The sequence below is a fragment of the Bos javanicus genome, chromosome 17, assembly GCF_032452875.1.
Source record: "Bos javanicus breed banteng chromosome 17, ARS-OSU_banteng_1.0, whole genome shotgun sequence".
NCBI lineage: Eukaryota > Metazoa > Chordata > Mammalia > Artiodactyla > Bovidae > Bos > Bos javanicus.
The window spans coordinates 56,356,909-56,382,098 of record NC_083884.1 but is presented as its reverse complement, the minus strand read 5'-3'; the positions used below and the strand labels follow the sequence as shown (position 1 = coordinate 56,382,098).

General features: G+C 42.6%; 1 protein-coding gene across 2 annotated transcripts in view; it reads left to right on the top strand.

Annotated features, from left to right (window-relative positions):
- TMEM233 (transmembrane protein 233) overlaps positions 1–25,190 on the top strand; it is a 69,741-nt gene that overhangs the window by 26,195 nt on the left and 18,356 nt on the right. The window contains exons 2-3 of one of the 2 annotated variants that reach the window (XM_061384848.1): positions 8,179–8,319; positions 19,646–21,633. In XM_061384848.1, the coding sequence (XP_061240832.1) occupies positions 8,179–8,319 (141 nt within the window). In that variant the 3' untranslated portion in view covers positions 19,646–21,633. Of the gene's footprint in view, positions 1–8,178; positions 8,320–19,645; positions 21,634–25,190 lie in introns of those variants that run through there. The other variant, XM_061384847.1, reaches the window with a different exon arrangement.

Sequence of the window (25,190 nt, the reverse complement as noted above, 5' to 3'; positions counted from 1 at the left end):
GTGCAATTGTGCGGTAGTTTGAGCATTCTTTGGCATTGCCTTTCTTTGGGATTGGAACGAAAACTGACCTTTTCCAGTCCTGTGGCCACTGCTGAGTTTTCCAAATGTGCTGGCATATTGCGTGCAGGACTTTCACAGCATCATCTTTCAGGATTTGAAAGGGCTCAACTGGAATTCCATCACCTCCAACTAGCTTTGTTCATAGTGATGCTTTCTAAGGCCCACTTGACTTCACATTCCAGGATGTCTGGCTCTAGGTGAGTGATCACATCATCGTGATTATCTTGGTCGTGAAGATCTTTTTTGTAGAGTTCTTCTGTGTATTCTTGCCACCTCGTCTTAATATCTTCTGCTTCTGTTAGGTCCATACCATTTCTGTCCTTTATCAAGCCCATCTTTGCATGAGATGTTTCCTTGGTATCTAATTTTCTTGAAGAGATCTCTAGTCTTTCGCATTCTGTTGTTTTCCTCTATTTCTTTGCATTGATCGCTGAGGAAGGCTGTCTTATCTCTCCTTGCTATTCTTGGAAACTCTGCATTCAGATGCTTATATCTTTCCTTTTCTCCTTTGCTTTTCACTTCTCTTCTTTTCACAGCTCTTTGTAAGGCCTCCTCAGACAGCCATTTTCCTTTTTTGCATTTCTTTTCCATGGGGATGGTCTTGATCCCTGTCTCCTGTACAATGTCACGAACCTCATTCCATAGTTCATCAGGCACTCTGTCTATCAGATCTAGTCCCTTAAATCTATTTCTCACTTCCACTGTATAAGCATTAGGGATTTGATTTAGGTCATACCTGAGTGTCTAGTGGTTTTCCCCACTTTCTTCAATTTAAGTCTGAATTTGGCAATAAGGAGTTCATGATCTGAGCCACAGTTAGCTCCTAGAGAGGTTCATTTGTGTATATTTTAGATTCCATGTATAAGTGATTTACTTTTTGTGACTTATATCACTTAATATGATAATCCTAGTTGTACTCATGTTATTGCAAATGGCATTATTTTGTTCTTTTTATGGCTGAGTAGTATTCCATTGTATATAAATGTGCTGCATCTTTATCCGTTCATCTGTTGAGGGACATTTAGGTTGTTTCCATGTCTTGGCTATTGTGACTAGTGCTGCTATGAACATGGGGGTGCATGTATCTTTTTGGAATTACAGTTTGTCCGAATATATGCCCAGGAGTGGAATTGCTAGATGGTATGGCAATTCCATTTTTTGTTTTCTGAGGAACCTCCATGTTGTTTTCCATAGTGGCTCCAACAACTTACATTTCCACCAAAGTGTAGGAGGGTTCCCTTTTCTCTATACCCTCCATGAAAGAATTTCTTTGTGGCAATAGTCACTCCAGTCTGCAGGCGACAGAATTTCATAGAGCTATACACATACCAAAAAAATAAAACAATAAAAAAAAGAGTGCATGTGCAAACTGGTAAAATCTGAATAAGGTGTATAACTGAGTTAATATCAATCAACTTCAATTTCCTGGTTTTGACCAAATACTGTGGGTACTTAAGATATCATCATTAACCAAAGCTTGGTGAAAGGTACAAGGGGACTCTTAGTACTATATTTGTAACTTTTTGTGAACCCTAAGCTATATCAAAATAAAATTTATAATTTAGGGGAAAAAGACAATGGGCCAGGAGAAGCTGGGAGAGAATTTTGCAACATACGTAATAGATTAATGTATATTGTTTTCTGTGCTATTCTTAGAGTTGCCACATGTGACTGTTGAGTATTTGAAATAGCACCACAGATTTTAATGATAAAAGTTTGGACATGTTGGGTTAAATAAAATATATATTATTAAAGTTAATTTTACCTCTTTAATGTGGCTACTAGAAAACAAATTTATTTTACTGCACTGGGTCTTTGTTGCTGCATGCAGGCTTTCTCCATTTGTGGAGAGTGGGGGCTACTCTAGTTGCAGAGCATGGGTATAGGGCACTCGGGCTTCAGCATTTGCAGCACATGGACCCTGTAGTTGCAGCTCACAGACTCCAGTACATGGGCTTAGTTTGCCTTGCAGCATGTGGAATCTTCCCATACCAGGGATTCAACCCATATGCCCTGCATTGACAGGTGGATTCTTTATCAGTGGACCACCAGGGATGTCCAGAAAATTTTGAATTAAGTATGTGGTCCCCGTTATATTTCTATTGCATGGTGCTGACCTATAATATGTAAAAAATTTCTGCAAATGTATAATTATCAGACAAATTAATAGACAACTAGACAAAAAGATATAAGTATAAAAATCATTAAGAAGAAATACATTTGGGACTTCCTTGGTAGCTCAGTGGTAAAGAATCCACCTGCCAATGCAGGAGACACAGGTTTGATCCCTGATCTGGGAAGATGTCACGTGCCACAGAATGACTGAGCTTGTGTGCCACAACTATTGAGCCTGTGGTCTCGATCCCAGGAGCTGCAGCTCCTGAGCCCACACACTGCGACATGGAAACCTGTGTGCCCTAGAGCCTGTGCTCCACAAGGAAGGAAGTCGTCCCAGCCCACGCGCTGCAGCGAAGAGTAGCCTGCGCACACCACAGCTAGAGAAAAGCCCATGCAGCAGCGAAGACCCAGCACAGTCAAATAAAGTTATTAAAAAAAAAAAAGAAATACACCTGACAAACATTTATCCGTACATATGTTTGTTAATTCAACATGTATTTATTGATCTCCAGGCACTGTATTAGTCACTTGGGAAAGTTTTAAATAAACTGATCTGAGAAGGCCTCTCTCAGAAGATGATGTTTGAGTGGAAATCTGAACATGATTCAATTTCATCATTAATAAAGAAATGTTATTTTGAGATTCTTTTTTGCCTGTTAAAACAGCAAAAATAGATGAATAACATACAGTGTGGGCAAGGTTGTGGAGGAAAGGACACATAAATACTGTTAGTGGGAATGTAAATTTGTACAGTTTTTCTACAATGCAATTTTACTCTATCTCCAAATATAAATATACCCTTTGACTCTGTAATCCCATTCCTAGGAATCCATCCCAGGAAGACACTCAGATGTGTACAAAAATATATGAATGAGAGTGTCTGTTGCAGCATATTATGTAATTGCCACAAACTTTAAATAGCTGAAATGTTAGTGAGGTGTGACCATTTAAGTGACTAGTACAAATCCATTAAAAAGAGTGAGACAACTATACTTGCAACTTTTCTGTAAGTTTGAAGTTCTTTGAAAACAGAAAGTTACCTACCAAAAGTTTATCATGACAAATTAAGGTTTTTCCCCAAGAATCAGGACAGTGCAACATTAGAAAGTTTATCAATGTACTTTAAATCATGACTGGATAAAGAAAACAGCAGTGAGACAAACCCAGAAGCGTGAGCTTAGAAAGCCACCCCTACCCTATGACAAGTGATAAAAAGCAAGGTACAGAACACAAATAGTATGCTGCTGCTGCTGCTGCTAAGTCGCTTCAGTCGTGTCCGACTCTGTGCAACCTCATGGACTGTAGCCCACCAGGCTACTCCGTCCATTGGATTCTCCAGGCAAGAACACTGGAGTGGGTTGCCATTTCCTTCTCCAGTGCATCAAAGTGGAAAGTGAAAGTGAAGTCGCTCAGTCGTGTCCGACTCTTAGCGACCCCATGGACTGCAGCCTACCAGGCTCCTCCATCCATGGGATTTTCCGGGCAACAGTACTGGAGTGGGGTGCCATTGACATTTTTAGCTAAGAGGAAAAGAAAAAACTCTGAGAGAGAGAATCAAACCAGCTATGTAACTTCAGGCAAATTATTTTAACTTCTCTGTGACTCAGTTTTCCCATCAGTAAAATGGAAACAAAGCATCTGCCTCACAGGGTTGTTATGAAGACTGATGAAATAATCCTTGAAAAGTGTCTGGCCCATAACAAATACTCAGTATATGTTATCTGTTATCATTATGATTTTTGTCAAAGAAAAAACTGAGGCCAAAACAATTAGAAAAGAAAAAAATTTTACTTGAAAAGAAATACAAGGAAGTCCAGCCTCAAAATGGCCAGCCAGCCAAATGCAAACCACAGTATTTAAAGGAAATGAATGCAAAATTTCCAGGATTACCAGGTTTTCCATTAATCTTTTCCTGATTAAAAAAAAAAAAAACAAAGCAAAACAGTATCTTTCTCAAAAGATTACATATCCACAAAGGAGGGGACCTGTGTTTAGGTATCCATGTCACAAAAGGCAAAGATGAAATTGTCTTTGCAAAGCCTTATGGGAAATACTCAAGGTTTCAGTATTGGAAGGATGCAGGCTAAACAGACTAACCTGTTGTTCTTGGTTTATCTCAGCATACAAATTGCTATTTCTCATGAACTGTGGTACATGATGTGCTTAGTCATAATGAAACCAGGAGAAAGTGTCAGTTTTCCTTTCATATTATTCATGGGGAAAAAAAATCTAGAAGCAAATGTACTACCCTGTTATCTTTGGGAAATAGAATTGAGAGAAGAGCTTACTATCTACAGTGTACGTTTCTATGGCATTCAAATACTTTGCATGTTCATGAATTGCATTCAGAATTGGTGAAAGAACTAAGACGATCATGTAAATTTAAGTATCAAAGTCATCCCTTGTTTCTTTATAGTTCTTCCACGGCAGATGGACTAGTTTGCTTTTTAAGCCCTTCAGAAAAAGATTTATAAACCATGCATTTTCTCTCAAACCCATTTCTACCACTTCATTCTGTAGCATCTGCCAACAGACCTATATTAATACACAGTTCCAGTTGGGAGAGAAAAGAACTCCAGCCAATGAACTGAGGAGGGGGGGATTAATCCCTTCCTGCTCTGTTGTTGGATGATGACCCTGAAGCCAGAGCCCCTCACCAGTGAAGTCGTTTAAAGTGAAATGTGAGAGTTCTAAATAACCCCACCTTCATCCCTTCCCCCATATCCTTACATTTACCCAGCAGATTTACCCATAGGAAGCCCCTTCTCCAAGAACCAGAGGAAGAAAGGGATTCATAAAAGGACTCTTGGGAAGAAAAGAGTCTACAACTAATATTGAAAGAGGCTTTTCACCTGTTTTTCAAGCTAACCATGGATCCATTCCTGGGATGACTCAACATCTCCTTTATGAGCTCCAGAGGGATGGTGAATTGCCAAGAAAAGGGTTACATACAAGATGCCAGACTGCTAACAGGTGATGAAGGTTGGACAGGATTTGCCCAAGTCTTGCACCCCCATGCCCCTTAGCCAGGTCACCAGCATGGCTCTGCTGATCTGCAGCAGACAAGTGGCCTGGGTAGCCCCATTTCCCCTGCGCTCATGGGCAATGCACAGATGTAGATGTACCCTTCACCATGGCACACACTGGCTGTTGTCCCCACTGCTACTGAGAACACGAAACTGGGTTTTCATCCAAACAGCCAGGGCTTGACAATGTTTGGGGGACAGATTGGCAAGGAATGTCTCATTGTTTTCTTTGTTTTATTTTTCCTGGTTACAGCAGTGCAAGTATATCACCATGACTAATCTCAGAACTGGGTTTTTTGAAGATACCATGATAGAATAATGATCAATTTAGGAGAGCCTGAATCTATATAATCTTAAACTGATTATGAACTCACAATTCAGGGTTCTAGGATTCTATGCAGTGACTTTACTTGTGAAGCCTCTAAAACAAAGTTTCCCAAACGTGGGTTGCCAGGTTCTGTTCTAGCAAGGAGTAGAGATTGATCGCCCATAATTCTCATAAGTAGCCCAGAAGATTCTGTTTCACCCCAAGGACCTCAGCTTTAGAAGAAGAATAAAACAGGCAGTGGCAATTCATAGTAAAAGCTAATTTATTGAGCATAAATTATGTTCTAGACCAGTGCTAACCACTTTGCATGCATTAACTCATTGGCCCCTCCAATATGAAGGAGGTGTTATTACTGTTGTCCCCAATTTACAGATAAGGACTCTGAGGCTTAGAAAGCTTGATAGCTTGCTGTAATTCTCACAGTTGATAAAACATGAAATCGGAACTTAGATCTCTCTGCATTTTAGAGCCCATGCTCCATGACACATTTTCTTGGGTTAAGTCTTAAGATGGTGAACATCTTGACCTTGCACGATGTTAAAGATAGTTGTCTAGACCAAAGGTTTTTGACCTTGAGAAGGTTTTTTAAAAAATACTCTGGCAGCAACCCAAGTATCCATCAGTGAATGAGTGGTAAACAAAATGTGGCATATCCATAAAATGAAATATTATTCAGCCTCAAAAAGGAAAGAAGCTCTGACACGTGCTACAACATAGATGAACCTTGAGGACATTATGCTTATCGAGATAAGCCAATCATAGAAGACAACCATTGTATGAGTCAACTCATAAAATTCCTAGAGTAGTCAAATCCATAAGAACAGGACATAGAATGGTGATTGCTAGGGGCTGGGAATGGGGAGGAGTGGTGGGAAGAATGAGGAGTGAGTGTTTAATGAAAACAGAGTTTCAGTTTGAGATGATTAATGACAGTGATATTTGCACAACATGAATGTACTTAGTGCCATTGAATTGTATACTCAACAGTGGTAAATTTTATGTCAGGCACATTTTACCACAATGTCTACTTTAAAAAACTGGTGTCTGGCTCCTACACCAGTTAAATTGAAGTCTCTCCAGAATAGGGCCGAGCCTGTGGCATTTATTTTTAATACTATCCAAGTGTTTCTGATGGACACACAGGGTTAAGAATTCAGGTTAAGAATTCAGGATGCAGGGTTCTGGAGTTCTCCCTGCCGGCAGCCCCTGGCATCATTTCAAGCTCTCACTCTCCCATTCACACAAGAGGCCTGATAGCAAGACTCCCTGGGGAGGCAAGTCTCCCAGCCTGTTGCTAAGATGGCCCAGATCCAAGAATTAATGGAAGGTTCCGGAAGCAGAAAGCTCTGTGGTTTACTGGGAGTTTCTCTGGCTTGTAATTGTCTGCATATGCCTCATTCCTCTTCATAGTCCACGAAGAAGGGTGATTATTACTGAAGTGCTGTGCTTTCAGAGTCAAGAATAGAGGTTCCCACGGAAACCTGCAATTCATGGCATGGATCGAATCATTCTATCCCTAACTTACAAATGCAGATTTCCAGTCTTCTTTGGGCTACAGCACAGCTTTTGGGGAAGTCTCGGCAGTGGGGGTTATGATAAAGAGGGCTTATAATAAGAGAGAGGGATAGCATCTGACCTTCAGCTCAGCAGCAAGGACTCTCTGAGCACCTCTCCTTTGCCTGGGGCTCCAGGATGCCATCAGTGAACTCATATTCTGTAGGAAAACTGATGTATTCATCACCCATTCAGCCAATATAGATTTCTTGAGTTCCTACAATGGACCAGACATCTCTCCAAAGGGCACAGAAGATTCTGTGCCTGTGCACAAGGATACCATCTTGAGCCTAGTGATACCCTGCATCATGGAGATGTCTGGAGAAACTCGGTAGAGAGAGCAGGATGGCTGGGAAATTGGAAAGTGGCTGCTGCTACCTAACAGTCAGTACAGAAGTTTCCCAGTATTCTAACAGCTGAGGAGGCTGTGTGAGTAGGTGCCAGGTGTGTGACAGTTTGGCTTCAGCAAAAGAGTGAACAGGTCAGCCAGGTCCCTGACCTTCTAGCATAAGGAGCAGGCAATCTTTTTCTGTCATGGACCAAATAATAAATATTTTAGGACTTGTAAGCAATACGCTGTCTGTCCCAGCTACTCATTTCTGTTGTTATAACATGAAAGCAGCTACAGACAGTAGTAAACAAATGATTGTGACTGTGTTCCCTACAGACTTTGTTTACAAAAATCACAGGCTGGATTTGGCCTATGGGCCATGGCTTGCAGACCCCTGTTCTAATGGATGAGACAGATGTACCCATTCATCCTTTCAGCATACAAATATTTACTGCATATCATCTACATGACAAATACTGCATTGGACAGTGGTATACTGTGCTAAACAAGGAGACAATGGTCCCTGCTCGCATAACACTTATACTCTAATGGGAGAGGCCAAATCATTCTTTTCAATATGCTAAGGTAAATATTAAGATGAAAGTAATCAGGAACTACAGAAGAGGACGTTAACTCAGACTGGGAGTTCAGGGAAGACTTCCTGGAGGAGGTGGTAACCATGCCACTGGCTCAGATCAGCCTGGGAAACCATGTCTTTCCTTGTGGGTTGTCATCACCAGCTCTTCCCTTGTGTCCCCCAGGCTCAGAACAGCTATGAGGATGGAGACATTGAAGGATCCAAGCGGCTTGGAAGGAATGCCAAGTGGGTGGCCGTTGCCTCCATCGTTATTGGCCTTCTCGTCATTGCTATTTCTTGTACAGTTCACTTCACTTGGAAATAGGTAAGCTTTTCTGGTTTTATTAATATTTATTTTTATTTGGCTGCGCCAGGTCTTAGTTGCAGCACATGGAATCCATCTTTGTTGCAGAATGCAGGATCTTTAGTTGCAGCATGCAAGCTCTTAGTTGTGGCATGCGGGACATTTAGTTGCAGCATGCGGAATCTAGTATGGCAAGAGGGATCTTTAGTTGTGAAATGCGGAATCTTTAGTTGCAGTTGTGGGATCTGGTTCCCCGACCAGGGATCAAACTCAGGCCCCCTGTATTGGGAGTGCAGAGTCTTTGTCACTGGACCTCCAGGGAAGTCCTCTAAGGTGCCTTTTCTTGAAAAGCCCACTGGAAACTGCTAGGATAGGTTAGATTGTGCTCCAGTAGCAGTCTCAAACAAAAGGGTTTTCATCTTTATTCACTACTATTCCATAGGCCACATGGGTTTGCAGAAAGTCTCTCCTCCACACAGTCCCTCAGGGTCCAGACTACACCATCTTGTAGCTGCTCTGTCTGAAACAGGAGTCAACAAACTTCTCCTGTAAAGGGCCAGATGATAAATATTTTAGGCCACTATTAACGTCTCAGTTGCAACTACTTAACTCTGCATTTTAGCACAGAAGCAGCCATATCCAATCTATAAATGCATTAATGTAGCTGTGTGTGATAAAGCTTTATTTATAAAAACAGGGAGCTGGCCCATGGCTCATAGTTTTCCAGCCTCTGATCTAGAACATGAGGGCTTCTCAGGCTAAGACAGGAGAGAGGAAAAGCCAGAGAATCCCACATGGGTTTTCACTGCCTCAGCCCTGGAGCGATACTTGTCACTTAGGCTCATATTTGATCGACTAACACCAGTCACATAGTTCCACCTAACTGTAAGAGAGTGGGAAGTGTATGACAATAAGTGGAACTTTAAGGTTATCACTGCTCTGCCTTAGCATCTAATGTGCTAAATGATTTCCTACATGACACTGCATCCAACTAGCCTGACTGTTCTTAGTTTAAGAACAGAAGGCTCTCTGCCTATGTTTGGTATTTTCAGTGAGCTCTCGTCTCACAAAGAGATGATGTTTCTCTCTGGATCAGGACAAATTTATTCTGATTTCTCCAGCCAGTGGAGATGGGCTCCATCCACTAGAACCACTGATACTTTCCATCAGAGTTTTGCCAAAGGGCAAGGTAGTGTGATGGACAACCAGGATCTGGGAATGACAAGCCCAGATTCATCTCTGTCTCACTGTGTAACTCCTGGCCAAACAGATAAGAATTCAGAAACCCTTCCACTCTTCTCTCATAGCAGCACTGTTCCTCCAACACCATTTCCCTCAAGCTGGGAAGATCAGTCTTTTTGACCTGGGGCCCATTGGGTGGGTATGGGAGGAAGGGGACACCTTTTAGATCAGCCAAGCCCACCTTGGCAACCAAGAGGGTAGTGGATGTCCCAGTGGGTCGACTTACTATCAGACAAGCCAGATCCATGAGCAATCAGGGGCCGCTGGGTGGAGGAGGAGATATCGAAATAGGAAGTGTCATAAAGGAAAAAATATGATCTCTTTTGACCAAAAGAGAGGAGAAAAAGACACTAAGATGTCAAAAGCACCTCAAAGTGTCTTGCCTACAAGATGGCAAATTGATGATGTTGGCCTGTGAAGGAGAAGGCAGTTGAAAGATAGATGAGAACACACCCGACTTTCCTCTTTAATGGAAGGGTAATGTGCTTGCATGTGTGAGCATGGGGCCATGGGGTGTGGGGTAACACGGTGCAGGTTTGGGACCAGACTTCCTTGGCACAAGTACCCGCCCCCTTTACCACTTTCTTACTGTGAGACCTTCTGCCAACTGCTTGCCTCCCTCAGCTTCAGTTTCTTCCCCTTTAAACTGGGGTTTATAATTGTACCCATTTAATAAACCTGCTGTGAAGGTTAATAAGATGATGCACAGAATGTGTGTAGGTTGGCATCTGTTCCTTTTCAGTGCATAAAGAAACACAAACCATTTGTTAATTATTACTGTGATTATCAGCATGACTGGAGGAAGGACCTCAAAGAGTTCAAGATGCTATTGAACTGAGTTCAGGGCTTTGAATAGATGAGCCAAACTCGAAGGACGGTGTTCCGGGTAAATAAGGCCAAGTCCTGGTGTAACTCCTGGGGACTTGTGAAAATACATACTGCCCAGATCAGTGTTTGAGCTAAGTGGTGATAATAATAGCAACTGACACTGACCTAGAACTCACCATATGCCAGGTACTGTTCCACGCTCTCACATGAATTAAATCTCACTGAGTCCTCACAACAACCCCAGGAAGTAGGTGATATTATCCCCATTTTTTGCAGATGAAGAAACAGAGGCTCAGAGAAATGAGGCTACTTGCCTGATATCTCGCAATTAATTAGTAGAAAAGACTGAGGGTGAGCCCAGGGTAACCTGGCTCTGGAAAATGTTTGTTGTTATTGTTGTTTTGCTATGCCAGGTCTTAGCTGAGGCCTGCAGAATCTTCGATCTTTGTTGCAGCATGCAAGATTTTCTTATAGTTGTGGCATAAGAAATCTAGTTTCCTGACCAGGGATTGAACCCAGGCCCCTTGCATTGGGAGCACAGAGTCTCAGCCACTGAATTGCCAGAGAAGTTCCTGGAAGCTGTTGTTAACCACACTACCTCACAACCTCTAAGCCAGCACATCCTTTCTAGTACATGCACTAACAAAGGCCAGTAGATGGCTCTTACCTTGTGGATAACTCTAGAATTATAACTATAATGCTGGTGCCTTGAGGTTCCAACCCGCCAGAAGAACATGATGAGTTAGGGCCAAGGGTAAGAAAATCAAAGGGCTGCAGGAGTGAGGCAGGGAACATATTATACATGCATGAAGCAGGTTGATGGGGAACAGTGGGGACTGTGGTGAGAAGAGGAGCACAGTTTAAAGGGAGCAGCCACCACTCTGCTCCTGCTGGTTGTCACCACTTAGAACGCAGACCTTATGGGCCCATTTTCCAAAAAACATTGGAAAGTTGGGTCTTTATTTAAAAATCTCCTGATTTTTAGATGTTGACCACCAATTCACACAGTTTAAACACATAATGAGGGCCCCAAACAAAACAAAAACATACAAAAATCACACCTGCAACCTGGACATTATCTACTTTATAGAGTTTCTGGTGGACAATATGGCTTTCAAAGTTCAGTTTGCCTATTAGATTCCAGGCAAGAAGTTTCACTGGGGACCCAGAAGTCTTCCTCCATTGAGGGAGTTCTCCACATGAGGACTTCCTCCATTCTCAGTAAGAATGTTTCTGTATGCAGGTGAAGCTCTGATGTTTGTATCCTTGTGATTGAGGTTTTGTTAGTAGTAGTAATGAAGGATAGGAGAGGAGGTCACCTCTCCATTGCTTCTCCCTGATGGGAAGTGTTTCACAGTGGTTAGAAACAGGCCCTCAGCACTCTTTTTGCCAGGACTCAAATCCTAGCTCTACCACCCAGACCACTCTGGCATTTTTTTTTTAGTATTTACTTTGATCTTACCTATTTATTTGGCTGCACCAGCTCTTAGTCGCGGCACACAGGATCTTCAGTCTTCATTGCTGCATGTGGGATATTTAGTTGCGGTGTGCAGGATTTTTTTTAAGTTGTGGCAAGCAGCATCTTCTAGTGGCACACAGGATCTTTAATTGTGGCATATGAACTCTAGTTGCGGCATGTGAAATCTAATTCCCTGGCCAGGGATCGAACCCAGGCCCCCTGCATTGAGAGTCCAGAGTCTTAGCCACCCGACCATCAGGGAAGTCCCACCCTGGCAAGGAAGCTTCCTGTGCCTCAATTTGCCTCTCTATAAAGTGAGGATAGAATTGTTTCCCCATCTGTATGGTCAGGTTCCCTTTAGCTACTTTTCCTTCTGTGGTATCCAAAAAAGCAAAAATGTTTTCCAGAGTTAGAATTCCACAGAGAAACTAAAATTTAAAAGCTTTGTCGTGTGTGTGTGTGCATGTGTATGAGACAGTAAGAAACTAGACCTCAGTGAATGAAATCAGTTCTGTTTTCCTTTAAAACCAATAATAAGACCCGATTTCTCAGTAATCCTTTGAAATAAATTTCCCAGCCTGGCTTACTGGAGGAATTGAACCAAATTGTGGAATTACTAAAGTAGAGGTTCCCAAACTTTGGGCTGCAGAAGACTTACCTGGGGAGTTTTAAAAGAGTTAGACATCTGAGCCCTACCTCAAAGGATTCCAACTCACTGAGTCATAAGCGAGGACCAAGAATCTGCATTTTCAAGCTCCCCACTCCCTCCCAAAGACTCTGCTGCAGGTGATTAGAACACTCTGCCAGTCTTCCTTCCTCCCAAATCGAAAAGGAAGAACACACTAATAGCACTAGCCATTAACAGAGTGGTCAGTTTTCATTTACATCAGCAAACTCGTCATCCTAACATGTTATTATCAAACTCAAGGCCAAGGACGGGAATCATTTTACCACCCAGGAGGTGTACCCGCAGAGAGATGCTTTTGTAACAATCAAAGCAAGGACCTCCGTGGAGGGGCTGGGAAAATCTGACTTTAGAGAAGGCCTAGCCTAGAGGCAAGACCAAAAGCTTTGAGTATGTCAGTTTCCTGTATTTCATTTAAAAAAAAAAAAAAAAACTGTCTGAAATCTCCTACTATCTTTTAAAAACGTGTTAAGTCCTGCAAAAAGGGCTTCCCATGTAGCTCAGTGGTAAAGAATCTGCCTGCCAATGCAGGAGACTCGGGTTCAATCCCTAGGTCAGGGAGATCTCCTGGAAGAGGAAATAGCAACCCACTCCAGTGTTCCTGCTAGGATAATCTCATAGACAGAGGACCCTGGTGGGCTACAGTCCATGGGGTCACAAAGAGTTGGACATGACTGAGCACACGTGCCTTTATGTGTGTGTATATATGTATGTGTGTGTGTGTGTATGTATATTCCTTACCCTTATTAAGAAAACCATAACCAATCTCTTCTCTCTCAAATGATTGAAATCTCTGGTGGTTCACTTTCTTGGAACAGATTCAGGTCATGATAGTCTTCACCCAAGCTCATATGAAAGTCTCATTCATCCTAATTTTTTTTTTCCTTCCAGCTTTATCAAGATTTAATTGACGTACAGCACTGTATAAGTTTAAGGTGTGCAGCACAATGAGTTGACTTACATACACCATGAAATGATTATCACAGCAAGCTTAGTGAATACCTATCAGCTCATATAGATACAGAAAGAAACAGAAAATTTTTCCTTGTGATGACAACTCTCAGAATTTGCTCTTTTAGACCACTTTCATATATAACACACAGCCACGTTTATTTATCGCATTATATATTACATCCCTAGTACTTATCTTATAACTAAAGTTTGTACCTTTTGACCCCCACCATCCAGTTATCCCTCCCCTCAGAACCTGCCTCCAGTAACCACAAATATGATCTCTTTTTGTATCACCTGTCCTAATTTTACAGGATATCTCTGTAAGTCATGTGGTGGTTGGAGCAAAGAAAGCTAAGAGTTTGATGACATCAAATCTGTTAGAACTGGGAATTACTGAACTCAAATTTATTCAACAGTTTGGGATAGAATGCTGAGCTAGCAGGAGAGAAGTGCTCTGTTCATATGGAATCAGAAACTTGCAGTCTCTTGGAGTTATCAAATTCCCTGTTCACAGGTTGCTAGGGAAAGTAGAGAAATGAATCACAGAGGTGAAACATTTAAATACTGCAGCCATCTGTTTATTGATCCTGATTTTTCGCATCTTCAGCCAAAAACAACAAGTCTGCAGACTTTTACTTTCTGCTGGCATCTGAGGATTCAAGCAAGGTTAGGCTATTCTTGTCATGTTCCACAAAGCACAGGTCTCACCTGTGACAGATCCAGTGGGGATGCTTGTGAAAATACAGATTCCCAGACCCACAATCAAAACTCCGAATGTCCCTGAAACCTGCATTATCACAGCATTGCTAACCCCCAAAACCTAGTTCTAAGTATTCTAATGTAAAAACACTATACTAAAGCTTTGCCTCTAATGGAGAACATTCTTTTTTTTTTGGACTGTGCCAGATCTTAGTTCTGGCACTTAGGATCTTTTCTTCTTTGCAGCAACAGGGCCCTTTAGTTGTGGCATGCAAATTCTTAGTTGTAGCATGTGGGATCTGGTTCCCTGACCAGGGATTAAACCCCCCTGCATTGGGAGTATGGGGTCTTAACCACTGGACCACCAGGAAAGTCCCTAATGGAGAGCAGTTTTATATATTAATAGGTGGACGTAGGCTGCAAAGTAAGACTTTTTCACATTCCTAAGCCACCTGGAAGAAGCTTCAGTGATTGCTACTTCCCCTGCCCTACCTCCTAGAAAGTTTACACATCTCCCAAGTCTCCTCTTTCTTCTCTCCTTGTGATCATGCTCATGGTTGAATTCAGTGGAACTCCTTTAGCACAAAATCAGTTGACCAAACCTGGGTGTGAGGGAGACCAGTGTTGTCTGCCACAAATACAATAAATGACAACCAGTGGAGCTGCTTCTTACTCAGGGGTGAAGTTATAATGTCGGGGCATCAGGTGAGCTTTGAATAATCAAAATTAATCTTGGACGTATCTATAGGAGGGTACCCTATTTGAGAGTCACACAGCGTCTCCTGATCACCCCAATATAGCCAGTGTTCCCTCCACTGTGGGGACGGATACTGTCCTTGGGTCGAACACCAGCTGAGGTTGTTGGCTGTTTACGGCTCGTGTCGTATGTTCAAACACTGGAACCATATTCTGAGCTCAACAGGAGTCCTATACCCATTCATACTCATAAGCATTGAGCAGCCTGGTGGCCAGTATCTCCATTTCAACAGTTGCTTTTTTTCTCTTTGAAAAATACGAATAGTTTATTTCTGTAAGTTAAATACACATACATTGTACTTTCACTGACTTTACATCCCTAGGTGGCCTTGTAGGTACCTAAAGAGTCAAGCACACTCCCACCACGTATTAAAAACACTTGCTTGTCATTCTTAGCAATAAGAGACATTATGTTCCAAAGTTCCATTAAAGAAGAACTTGACTTCTAAGGTTAAGGATCCCATGACTATCTCCTATTAGCAGGTTCAGAGTTGGCAGATATGAACCCATTCTCTACTGGTAAAGCTTCTACATTATAAGGAGACTGAAATGAGTTCTTCCTGACCTCAGCATATCCTCCCTTTGCATTAGAAGGGAAGTAAGAATAAAGTCTATGCCCCAACCAGTAACGCTGAAGAAGCTGAAGTTGAATGGTTCTATGAAGACCTACAAGACCTTTTAGAACTAACAACCAAAAAAGATGTCCTTTTCATTATAGGGGACTGGAATGCAAAAGTAGGAAGTCAAGAAACACCTGGGGTAACAGGCAAATTTGGCCTTGGAATACAGAATGAAGCAGGGCAAAGACTAATAGAGTTTTGCCAAGAAAATGCACTGGTCATAGCAAACACCCTCTTCCAACAACACAAGAGAAGACTCTACACATGGACATCACCAGATGGTCAACACCGAAATCAGATTGATTATATTCTTTGCAGTCAAAGATGGAGAAGCTCTATACAGTCAACAAAAATAAGACCAGGAGCTGACTGTGGCTCAGATCATGAACTCCTTATTGCCAAATTCAGACTTAAATTGAAGAAAGTAGGGAAAACCACATACCATTCAGGTATGACCTAAATCAAATCCCTTATGATTATATAGTGGAAGTGAGAAATAGATTTAAGGGCCTAGATCTGATAGATAGAGTGCCTGATGAACTATGGACTGAGGTTCATGACATTGTACAGGAGACAGGGATCAAGACCATCCCCATGGAAAAGAAATGCAAAAAAGCAAAATGGCTGTCTGGGGAGGCCTTACAAAGAGCTGTGGAAAGAAGAGAAGTGAAAAGCAAAGGAGAAAAGGAAAGATATAAGCATCTGAATGCTGAGTTCCAAAGAATAGCAAGAAGAAATAAGAAAGCCTTCCTCAGCGATCAATGCAAAGAAATAGAGGAAAACAACAGAATGGGAAAGACTAGAGATCTCTTTAGGAAAATGAGAGATACCAAGGGAACATTTCATGCAAAGATGGGCTTGATAAAGGACAGAAATGGTATGGACCTAACAGAAGCAGAAGATATTAAGACGAGGTGGCAAGAATACACAGAATAACTCTACAAAAAAGATCTTCACGACCAAGATAATCACGATGGTGTGATCACTGACCTAGAGCCAGCCATCCTGGAATGTGAAGTCAAGTGGGCCTTAGAAAACATCACTACGAACAAAGCTAGTGGAGGTGATGGAATTCCAGTTGAGCTCTTTCAAATCCTGAAAGATGATGCTGTGAAAGTCCTGCACTCAATATGCCAACAAATTTGGAAAACTCAGCAGTGGCCACAAGACTGGAAAAGGTCAGTTTTCGTTCCAATCCCAAAGAAAGGCAATGCCAAAGAATGCTCAAACTGCCACACAATTGTACTCATCTCACATGCTAGTAAAGTAATGCTGAAAATTCTCCAAGCCAGGCTTCAGCAGTATGTGAACCGTGAATTTCCTGATGTTCAAGCTGGTTTTAGAAAAGGCAGAGGAACCAGAGATCAAATTGCCAACATCCACTGGATCATGGAAAAAGCAAGAGAGTTCCAGAAAAACATCTATTTCTGCTTTATTGACTATGTCAAAGCCTTTGACTGTGTGGATCACAATAAACAGTGGGAAATTCTGAAAGAGATGGGAATATCAGACCACCTGACCTGCCTCTTGAGAAACCTGTATGCAGGTCAGGAAGCAACAGTTAGAACTTGACATGGAACAACAGACTGGTTCCAGATAGGAAAAGGAGTACGTCAAGGCTGTATATTGTCACCCTGGTCATTTAACTTATATGCAGAGAACATCATGAGAAATGTTGGACTGGAAGAAACACAAGCTGGAATCAAGATTGCCGGGAGGAATATCAGTAACCTCAGATATGCAGATGACACCACCCTTATGGCAGAAAGTGAAGAGGAACTAAAAAGCCTCTTGATGAAAGCGAAAGAGGAGAGTGAAAAAGTTGGCTTAAAGCTCAACATTCAGAAAACGAAGATCATGGCATCTGATCCCATCACTTCATGGGAAATAGATGGGGAAACAGTGGAAACAGTGTCAGACTTGATTTTTTTGGGCTCCAAAATCACTGCAGATGGTGACTGCAGCCATGAAATTAAAAGACGCTTACTCCTTGGAAGGAAAATTATGACCAACCTAGATAGCATATTCAAAAGCAGACACATTACTTTGCCAACAAAGGTCCATCTAGTCAAGGCTATGGTTTTTCCTGTGGTCATGTATGGATGTGAGAGTTGGACTGTGAAGAAAGCTGAGTGCTGAAGAATTGATGCTTTTGAAATGTGGTGTTGGAGAAGACTCTTGAGAGTCCCTTGGACTGCAAGGAGATCCAACCAGTCCATTCTGAAGGAGATCAGCCCTGAGATTTCTTTGGAAGAAATGATGCTAAAGCTGAAACTCCAATACTTTGGCCACCTCATGCGAAGAGTTGACTCATTGGAAAGGACTCTGATGCTGAGAGTGGTTGGGGGCAGGAGGAGAAGAGGACGACAGAGGATGAGATGGTTGCACGGCATCACTGACTCAATGGACGTGAGTCTGAGTGAACTCTGGGAGTTGGTAATGGACAGGGAGGCCTGGCGTGCTGCAATTCATGGGGTCACAAAGAGTTGTGCACGACTGAGCAACTGAACTGAACTGAAGAATAAATATCATGAGGGGTAGGAAGCAAGAAGCTGCTCTTACAAAAGCATAAGAGCAAATCTCTCTTATTCTTTGTATTATTGGCTGATGTAAGGCTTCCTTCCTGGCAATTGTTTTACACAGATGTCTTCAGAGAATTTTTGTGATTCCATGATGAAAAATGGGAAACATTACCTGTTTCCAGAAGATCAGAAAGGCCTTTCTTGTTGGTTCAGATAAGTTGTGATAAAGATAAGTCAGACCTAAGTCATCAAAAATGGAAAGATTTTTGCTTTGAAAAGGATGTAAGATGGTGGGATATTGATGAAGAAGAATATTGATGAAGAATAAACATGAAAAAGGTGTTCATAAAAAAGAAAGAAAAAATTTGATGGAAGACTGAAGAAGTTTTTTAAAAAGTAAACCAAAAAAAGATGTTCGATTTCTCCAGTAGCCGGATAACTCAAGGTAACAATGAAATACTAGATGTCCATACACACACACACACACGATAATATCAAGGTTGGTGAGAGTGTGAAGACCAGGATACCACACTGTTGGTGGAACAGTACATTGGCACAGTCTTTCAGAAGGTCATTTTCTAAAATCTCTGTGCCTACTTGCCCAGCAGTCTACTTCTCAGTGTCACAAAAAGGTATTTAAAACACATGAAAATCCCCAATGCCCAGCGCCCAGCCTGGACCAGCTAAAATAGAATCTCCAGTGATAGGGCAGGGCATCAATCGGTTTAGGGCCCTCCAGATGATTCAAATATGAAGCCCAGGGATGAGAACCAAGGATATGCAATGATGCTCATGGCAGCTCCACTTGATATAAGGGAAACCTTGAAACAGCCTAAATGTCCAAGAGTGGGAGAACAGTTAAATACACACTGGTTCATTCATAGGATGGAATACGATACTGCAATTTAAATATGAAAATACCTCCCTTACTATGGCTTTATAAGACCCCAAAGGATCTAGTTGCTGCTTCTCCATCCACATCTCCCAGCCCTTGCTTCCTCCCTCCTCCACTTCAACTGCACTGAATTCCTCTTCTTTGAGCAACACAAGCATGCCTCGGTGCCTTTGCACTTGCTGTCCCTCTTCCTGGAATTGTATTCCTCCTGATATTTGCATGGATTGTTCCCATCTCTCCTTTAGATGCTCCTGTCTAACTACAGCTGTGATTTAAATGTAGAGGAAAATGCCTGGAGGGTGCACCCCAAATGTTAACAGTGCTGCTAACCCTTGAGGAGGAGAGTAAGATTCAGAAAGCCTCAGGGCCCATGATTGTGCCTACATCTGTATCATTTGGATTTTTGCATGTGCAACATGTAAAACATATGTTCCCAAGTAAGATATATTTTTCAAAAAGAAGCCAGTGCTTAGACTCAAAAGTGTGCAGAGCTGCTAGTCCATGTCAGCACTGGGTGAATTAGAGTACTAGCCATTGAAGAGGGAAGCCCTTGCTGAAGAGGCTCTACGCTCTCTTCTCTCTCTCTTTCTCTTTTCTTCTCCCCTGCCATCCCCCCCGCACCCCCCGTCCCACCATCTGTTTGTCTGTCTCTCTCACTCTCACTCACTCTGTCTCTTGTACACGCAGAGCCTGAACAGCCAGCAGTCAGCCACGAGCATGGAGGATGGACCTCATCCACACACACCCCAGAGGAGTTTTTGAGGAATGGATCCTTGACTTCAGACTGTGAGATCTTTTCCTCCAGGACTCTCCAGAAGCAGGTCCCTGGCAAATGAACTAAAACCAGAAAGAACAGCAGGCAACAACAACAAAAAAGTCCAAAATTTAGGAAACCCAGGCAGCAAAGCCAGATCAGCTGAAGCCATTGATTTTTTTTTTTTTTAAGAAAATCAAGCCTCACTGTTTCAGTATATCAAAAGCCGTTGTGTCCATGTGTGCGTTCCTCTTCTCCAGAGATGAGCCTCAGAAAATCTCGTTGCTTTTAATGGGGGCAGTCCAGATCCAGGAGGAGAGGGAAGTTTTGGGAAGAGTAAAGGATGCTGGTTTGCAGCATGGAGCACATTTGCAGCATGTTTAAAGCCATCGAATAGCGCCTTGTCTCCTTTCATTTTTACATGTTGTAGCTTCACTTTGGCCTTTAGCAGCTCCTCCTCCATCTGCTCCATTCCATCATCAAAGATGGGGATGAAGGAGCTTTCTGCTCTCTCGCCTTAGTCTCGCCTGACTCCTCCCACCAGCCCCTTGCCTGCATCCCCCATGGGTCAACTTGACCACAACCTCATTTGTCACCTCAGACAGACTCAGACTCTGAGAATGTACTTAGTGGCCATCATAGGTCCATGGGCATCCTCCCCATCCCAGTTTTGGGAATATACTGCCTGTGTTTAATGAACTTACTCCAATCTCTCTCTCTCTTGAGCAAGTCTCAGGCAAGATCTTTGATTTTCCTGGATGCCACCTGGAAATGCCACCCAATGTATTTATTTTTCTGTCAAATGTAAACCCTGTAGGTGTGACTACTGGTTTAACAATGCCACCATTTTCCTGCCTGCCGGAACACACTAACCCCGTATGCAAGATATACCGCTGGTGGTGCACAAAGATAACTTTTAGGTCATATGCAGCCACAAGATTAAGTGTCACTAAATCACAGAGAACATTTGCATTTTTCTTTTTCAATCCTGATTACATTTCAGAAAATGTCTCTGTTTAGTGCTCATGGGTCCTCAACACCTTTCTGATTCTTTGGCTTGTTTCCCTTCTTAATAAAGAACAGACCTCAGGTTCAAAGTCTTCTGTTTAGACAAAATTTAATAACTTAATGGGTTTTATTTTCAGTCTATGTATTTTATTGCTTTCCATTTACGAGTCTCCACTTAGGAATATAATTTTCTTGTCAAATACATTTACTTACAAAAAGAAGTAGACTCAAAGAAAATATTAAGTGGTTAATACAAAAGGTGATAAGGGGGTATATGTTAAAAATAACTTGAAAAACTAGTACTAGAAATCATGAAAATAACCTTCCTAAGCAAAAGAAAAGGCAGCTTATTCTAAGTGAAAGAACAAGTGTCTAAATCAAAACACCTGAGTTTCAATACCTTCTTTGCCACTATCTATCTATTCAAGCAGGTTTTAGGCAAGTTTCTTAGCCTTCTGTGCCTCAGATTTCTTCATCTGGAAAATGGAGATAAGAACACCTGCCTACTTATCTTGGAGTGGTCAGTATGATAATTAATTACCGTGATAGATACGATTGCCCCAGAGGGAAAATTCTAAGTGTTACACAAATACAAAGCATTGTTCTTAGATGATTGTGGATCCCAGGCATTTGTTAAAAACCCTAGACCCTCACAAAAATAAACACGGGTGGACCACCTGTCATTTCACCCAGACATCTGTCATGAGCCAGCACTTGTCCCAGGAGGACATAAACCAGGAATACCAATTCTCAGCACACAGAGATCCCAGCATCATTCCAGTATATGGATCTTGATTTCTGTTCTACACACCTTGTTTTTTGTTTGTTTGTATTCAAGTTCCTGATCTTTTATCCAAATCAAATGAAGTGTTGCTGAGAGGCAGAATAAAAATGGTTTTAAGAAAGCTGGTTTACCATGGTGTGTATGTTCTGTTTCCTTGGGGTTCCCAACCTTCTTGAGACTCCCATAACCATAATGGGCTCATTCATCCCAGCCTCAGGGAAGACCACAGAGAGGCTGAGGGTTGGGCTAAAGAAAGAAGTGAAAGTGAAGTTGTTCAGTTGTGTCTGACTCTTTGTGACCCCATGGACTGTAGCCTACCAGGTTCCTCCGTCCATGGGAGTTTCCAGGCAAGAATACTGGAGTGGGTGGCCATTTCCTTCTCCATATCTTCCCGACCCAGGGATTGAACCCAGGTCTCCTGCATTGTAGGCAGACAACTTTACTATCTGAGCCACCAGGGAAATCCGAGGGTTGGGCTAGCAAGGTATCAATTCACATCTAGCTTATAGCATGAAGTGCCCTTCCAGGTGGCACTGAAAGTGTTGGCCCCACTAAAGTCAGAGAGCTCTGGGCTCAAGGTGAGGGTTTGATTTTTTTTTTCCGGGCCCCCAGAGTGAGGTGATGGTCTTCCCCTCAGAACTCAGATCATGCCTTCTTCACTCCAGAAAGCACAGTTAGAAAATGGATTGGCCAAGAGCCAGGGGACTGTTTCAGCAGCCAGTGGACCAAAAAAAAAAAAAAAAAAAACAAGTCTACAGCAAAGAGTTTACTTGTTCATATAGTTGAAAATGAAAATTCCAGAGATAACTTCAGGTATGGCCGGATATTGGTGTTCAGTATTGTTAAGAACATCTCCGTTATCTACTTCTCAACTTCTGAGCACATTTTGGTTTCACAGAGACACAGTGTCTGCCAGCATCTTCAGATTTCTTCCTACCAGCTAAGCAATGTCTATGGAAATAAAGTAACTCTGCTGTAATAGCTACAAGGAGAAAAAGTTTCAATTTGAAGTAATGCAGGATTGATTTGGAGCAGGAACCAAACCATTAGAATGGATACTAGCCATTAACACACAGGTGTGGCCACCCTTTCCAACACAGAGTGACGCAGTGTCCAAGGCTGTGGGGCGCCCTCTCTGGCAGGAAATGAGTCAGGATTCAGCCAGCGAAATGGAGGGTGAAGTCAGCTCCACCCAAACTTTACGGATTGAGAGTGTGGGAAGGGTGGTTTCCCAAAGGAAAACCAAAGTGCTTTTTATCCGAAGAAAGGAGAGACATGCTGAATGGAAAAAAAAAAAAAAAAAACAACCACTCTCTGCTTTAAGTAGGCTGCTTCTTACTATGCCTATCACAAGCAGGGTGAAAGTCATCTGCTAGCTTTCTAGACAATTTCCCCATTGTGCTGTCCCTCGCCTCCATTTCCTCATCAGATCTTAAATGACAGAGCACCTGTTCAACCATAGAAACTGTGCTAGACTTTGGAAATTCCTATAGGATAGAGACCCTTGGGAACAGTTATCAGGCTAGTGGAGAACAGGACATAGAGAAGCAGAAGGACACATGAGAATGCTAAGGCAGAGGCAAGGAACAGTGTCATGCAGTCCCTTTGCAGGAGGGAGCACTGACTGTCTCCGCGGGCAAAGCCTCAGGGAGGGAATGTCCCTGACCTGCTGATCTGTGCTTTGCTAAGGGTGATATGGCTACAGCCTGTGAAGTGGCCCTGTCTTTACCCGCAAGTTACAGGCAGAAGCAGATGCAGACATAAAATCGCTGGCCTCAGCTCCTGGATCAGCAAATTATCTCTGGCCCACACCATGACAGCTGCATTCAGCAAAATAGCGTTGTGCATGTATCTTGATATGTAACTCTAGATCCAGGCTTCTAAATATAAGGGACTGTCTTGGGTTGCTGATTAAAAAAGCATTCTAAGATAGTGTCCACATTCATTGGTTACTACCAATCCTTAAAAAAATTATTCATGGATGTTGAATGTTTGAGCCTGGAGAGTTACCCTATTAAAAATAGGTCCCCGGATCAAGACACTTTGAATTCCAATTTGACAAATACAAAGATGCTTGATACCCAGGCATCACCCATCCATCCCTAGAGAAGGCCCACAGAAAGAAGGAATTCCCTTTCCAACAGATTTATTGATTATTTATTCCAACAGAGATTAATTTATTGAGGGTCAGGAGAGGGAAGTACAGAGTTGACTCTGTGCCTTTGTGTGTGTGTCAGGTAAACCTGCGTTTCATCTTGTGTACCTGTTCTAGACCTCAGATGAGTGGTCAGGTCAGATCTGTGGTGGTCCAGTCAAAGTGTCATAACCACACGCTGGTTCACCAAGGCGCCCTGCCCTTTGGTTTTCCCAAGCCATCTGCTCCTGTCACCACCACCAAGTGTTGATTCCACTGGGTGACATGGAATCCCATGTATGGGGACTGCTTGTGCTCTGGAGCGAGGATATTGACAGAAACTCGGGAAAGGCCAAGTCCTGCCTCTGTAAAGGTGATAGGTGGCCTGATGGCCAGCGTGAAAGAGGACCTAAGACAGATCCCAACATTTAGTAGGTAAGGTAAATATTTCTTAAGCCATTACCAAAGCTCGTCTGAATGATGACAGCGGTCTTCTTAGAGATCTTCTTGTGTGTTTATCTCTGATTGATGCTATATAAACTTGGTGACCTAAAACAATCCACATTTATTTCTTATTTATTTATTTTTATTTATTTGGCTTCCCTGGTGGCTCAGATGTTAGAGAATCTGCCTGTAATGCAGGAGACCTAGGTTCAATCCCTGGTTTGGGAAGATTCCCTGGAGAAGGGAATGGCAACCTACTCCAGTATGCTTGCCTGGAGAATTCCATTGACAGAGGAGCCTGGTGGGCTCCAGTCCATAGGGTTGCAAAGAGTCAGACACGACTGAGCAACTAACCACACACACACATTGGTTCACTGGGTCTTAGTTGTGGCATATGGAATCTTTAGTTGCAACCCACAGGCTCTTTTCTTAATTTAATTAATTATTTATTTATTTTTGGCTGCGTCGGGTCTTTGTTGCTGGCTTTCTCTGGTTGCCGTGAGTAGGGGCTATTCTGTTGCAGTGCATGGTCTTCTCATTGCAGTGACTTCTCTTGTTGCAGAGCTTGGGCTCTAGGACACTTAGGGCTTCAGTGTTTGTGGTGCACCAGCTTAGTTGCCCCTTGGCACGTGGAATCCTCCTGGATTAAGAATTAGACCTTAATCTAATCCTGCATTGGCAGGTAGATCCTTCACCACTGGAACACCAGGAAGGTCCTAGCATGTGGGCTCTTAGTTGCAGCGTGTCAGAGCTAGTTCCCTGACCAGGGCTGGAACCCAGGCCCCCTGCATTGGGAGCGTGGAGTCTTAACAGCTGGACCATCAGGGAAGTCCCACAGTCCACATTTATTATCTTACTGTTTTGGAGGTTAAACATCTGCAGCAGATCTCACTGGGCGAAAATGAAGCTGCTGGCAGGCTTGCATTCCTTCCTGCAGGCTCTCAGGGAAAATACCTTTGCTTGACTTTTCCACCCTCTGGAGGCCACCCTCATTTCTTGCTTCCTGGCGTCTTCCCATCTTAAAAATCAGCAAAGGCCACTAGAATGTTTCTCAAGTCATCTCTCTGGTTCTGACTCCTTTGCCTTCCTCTTCCCCATCTAAGGACCT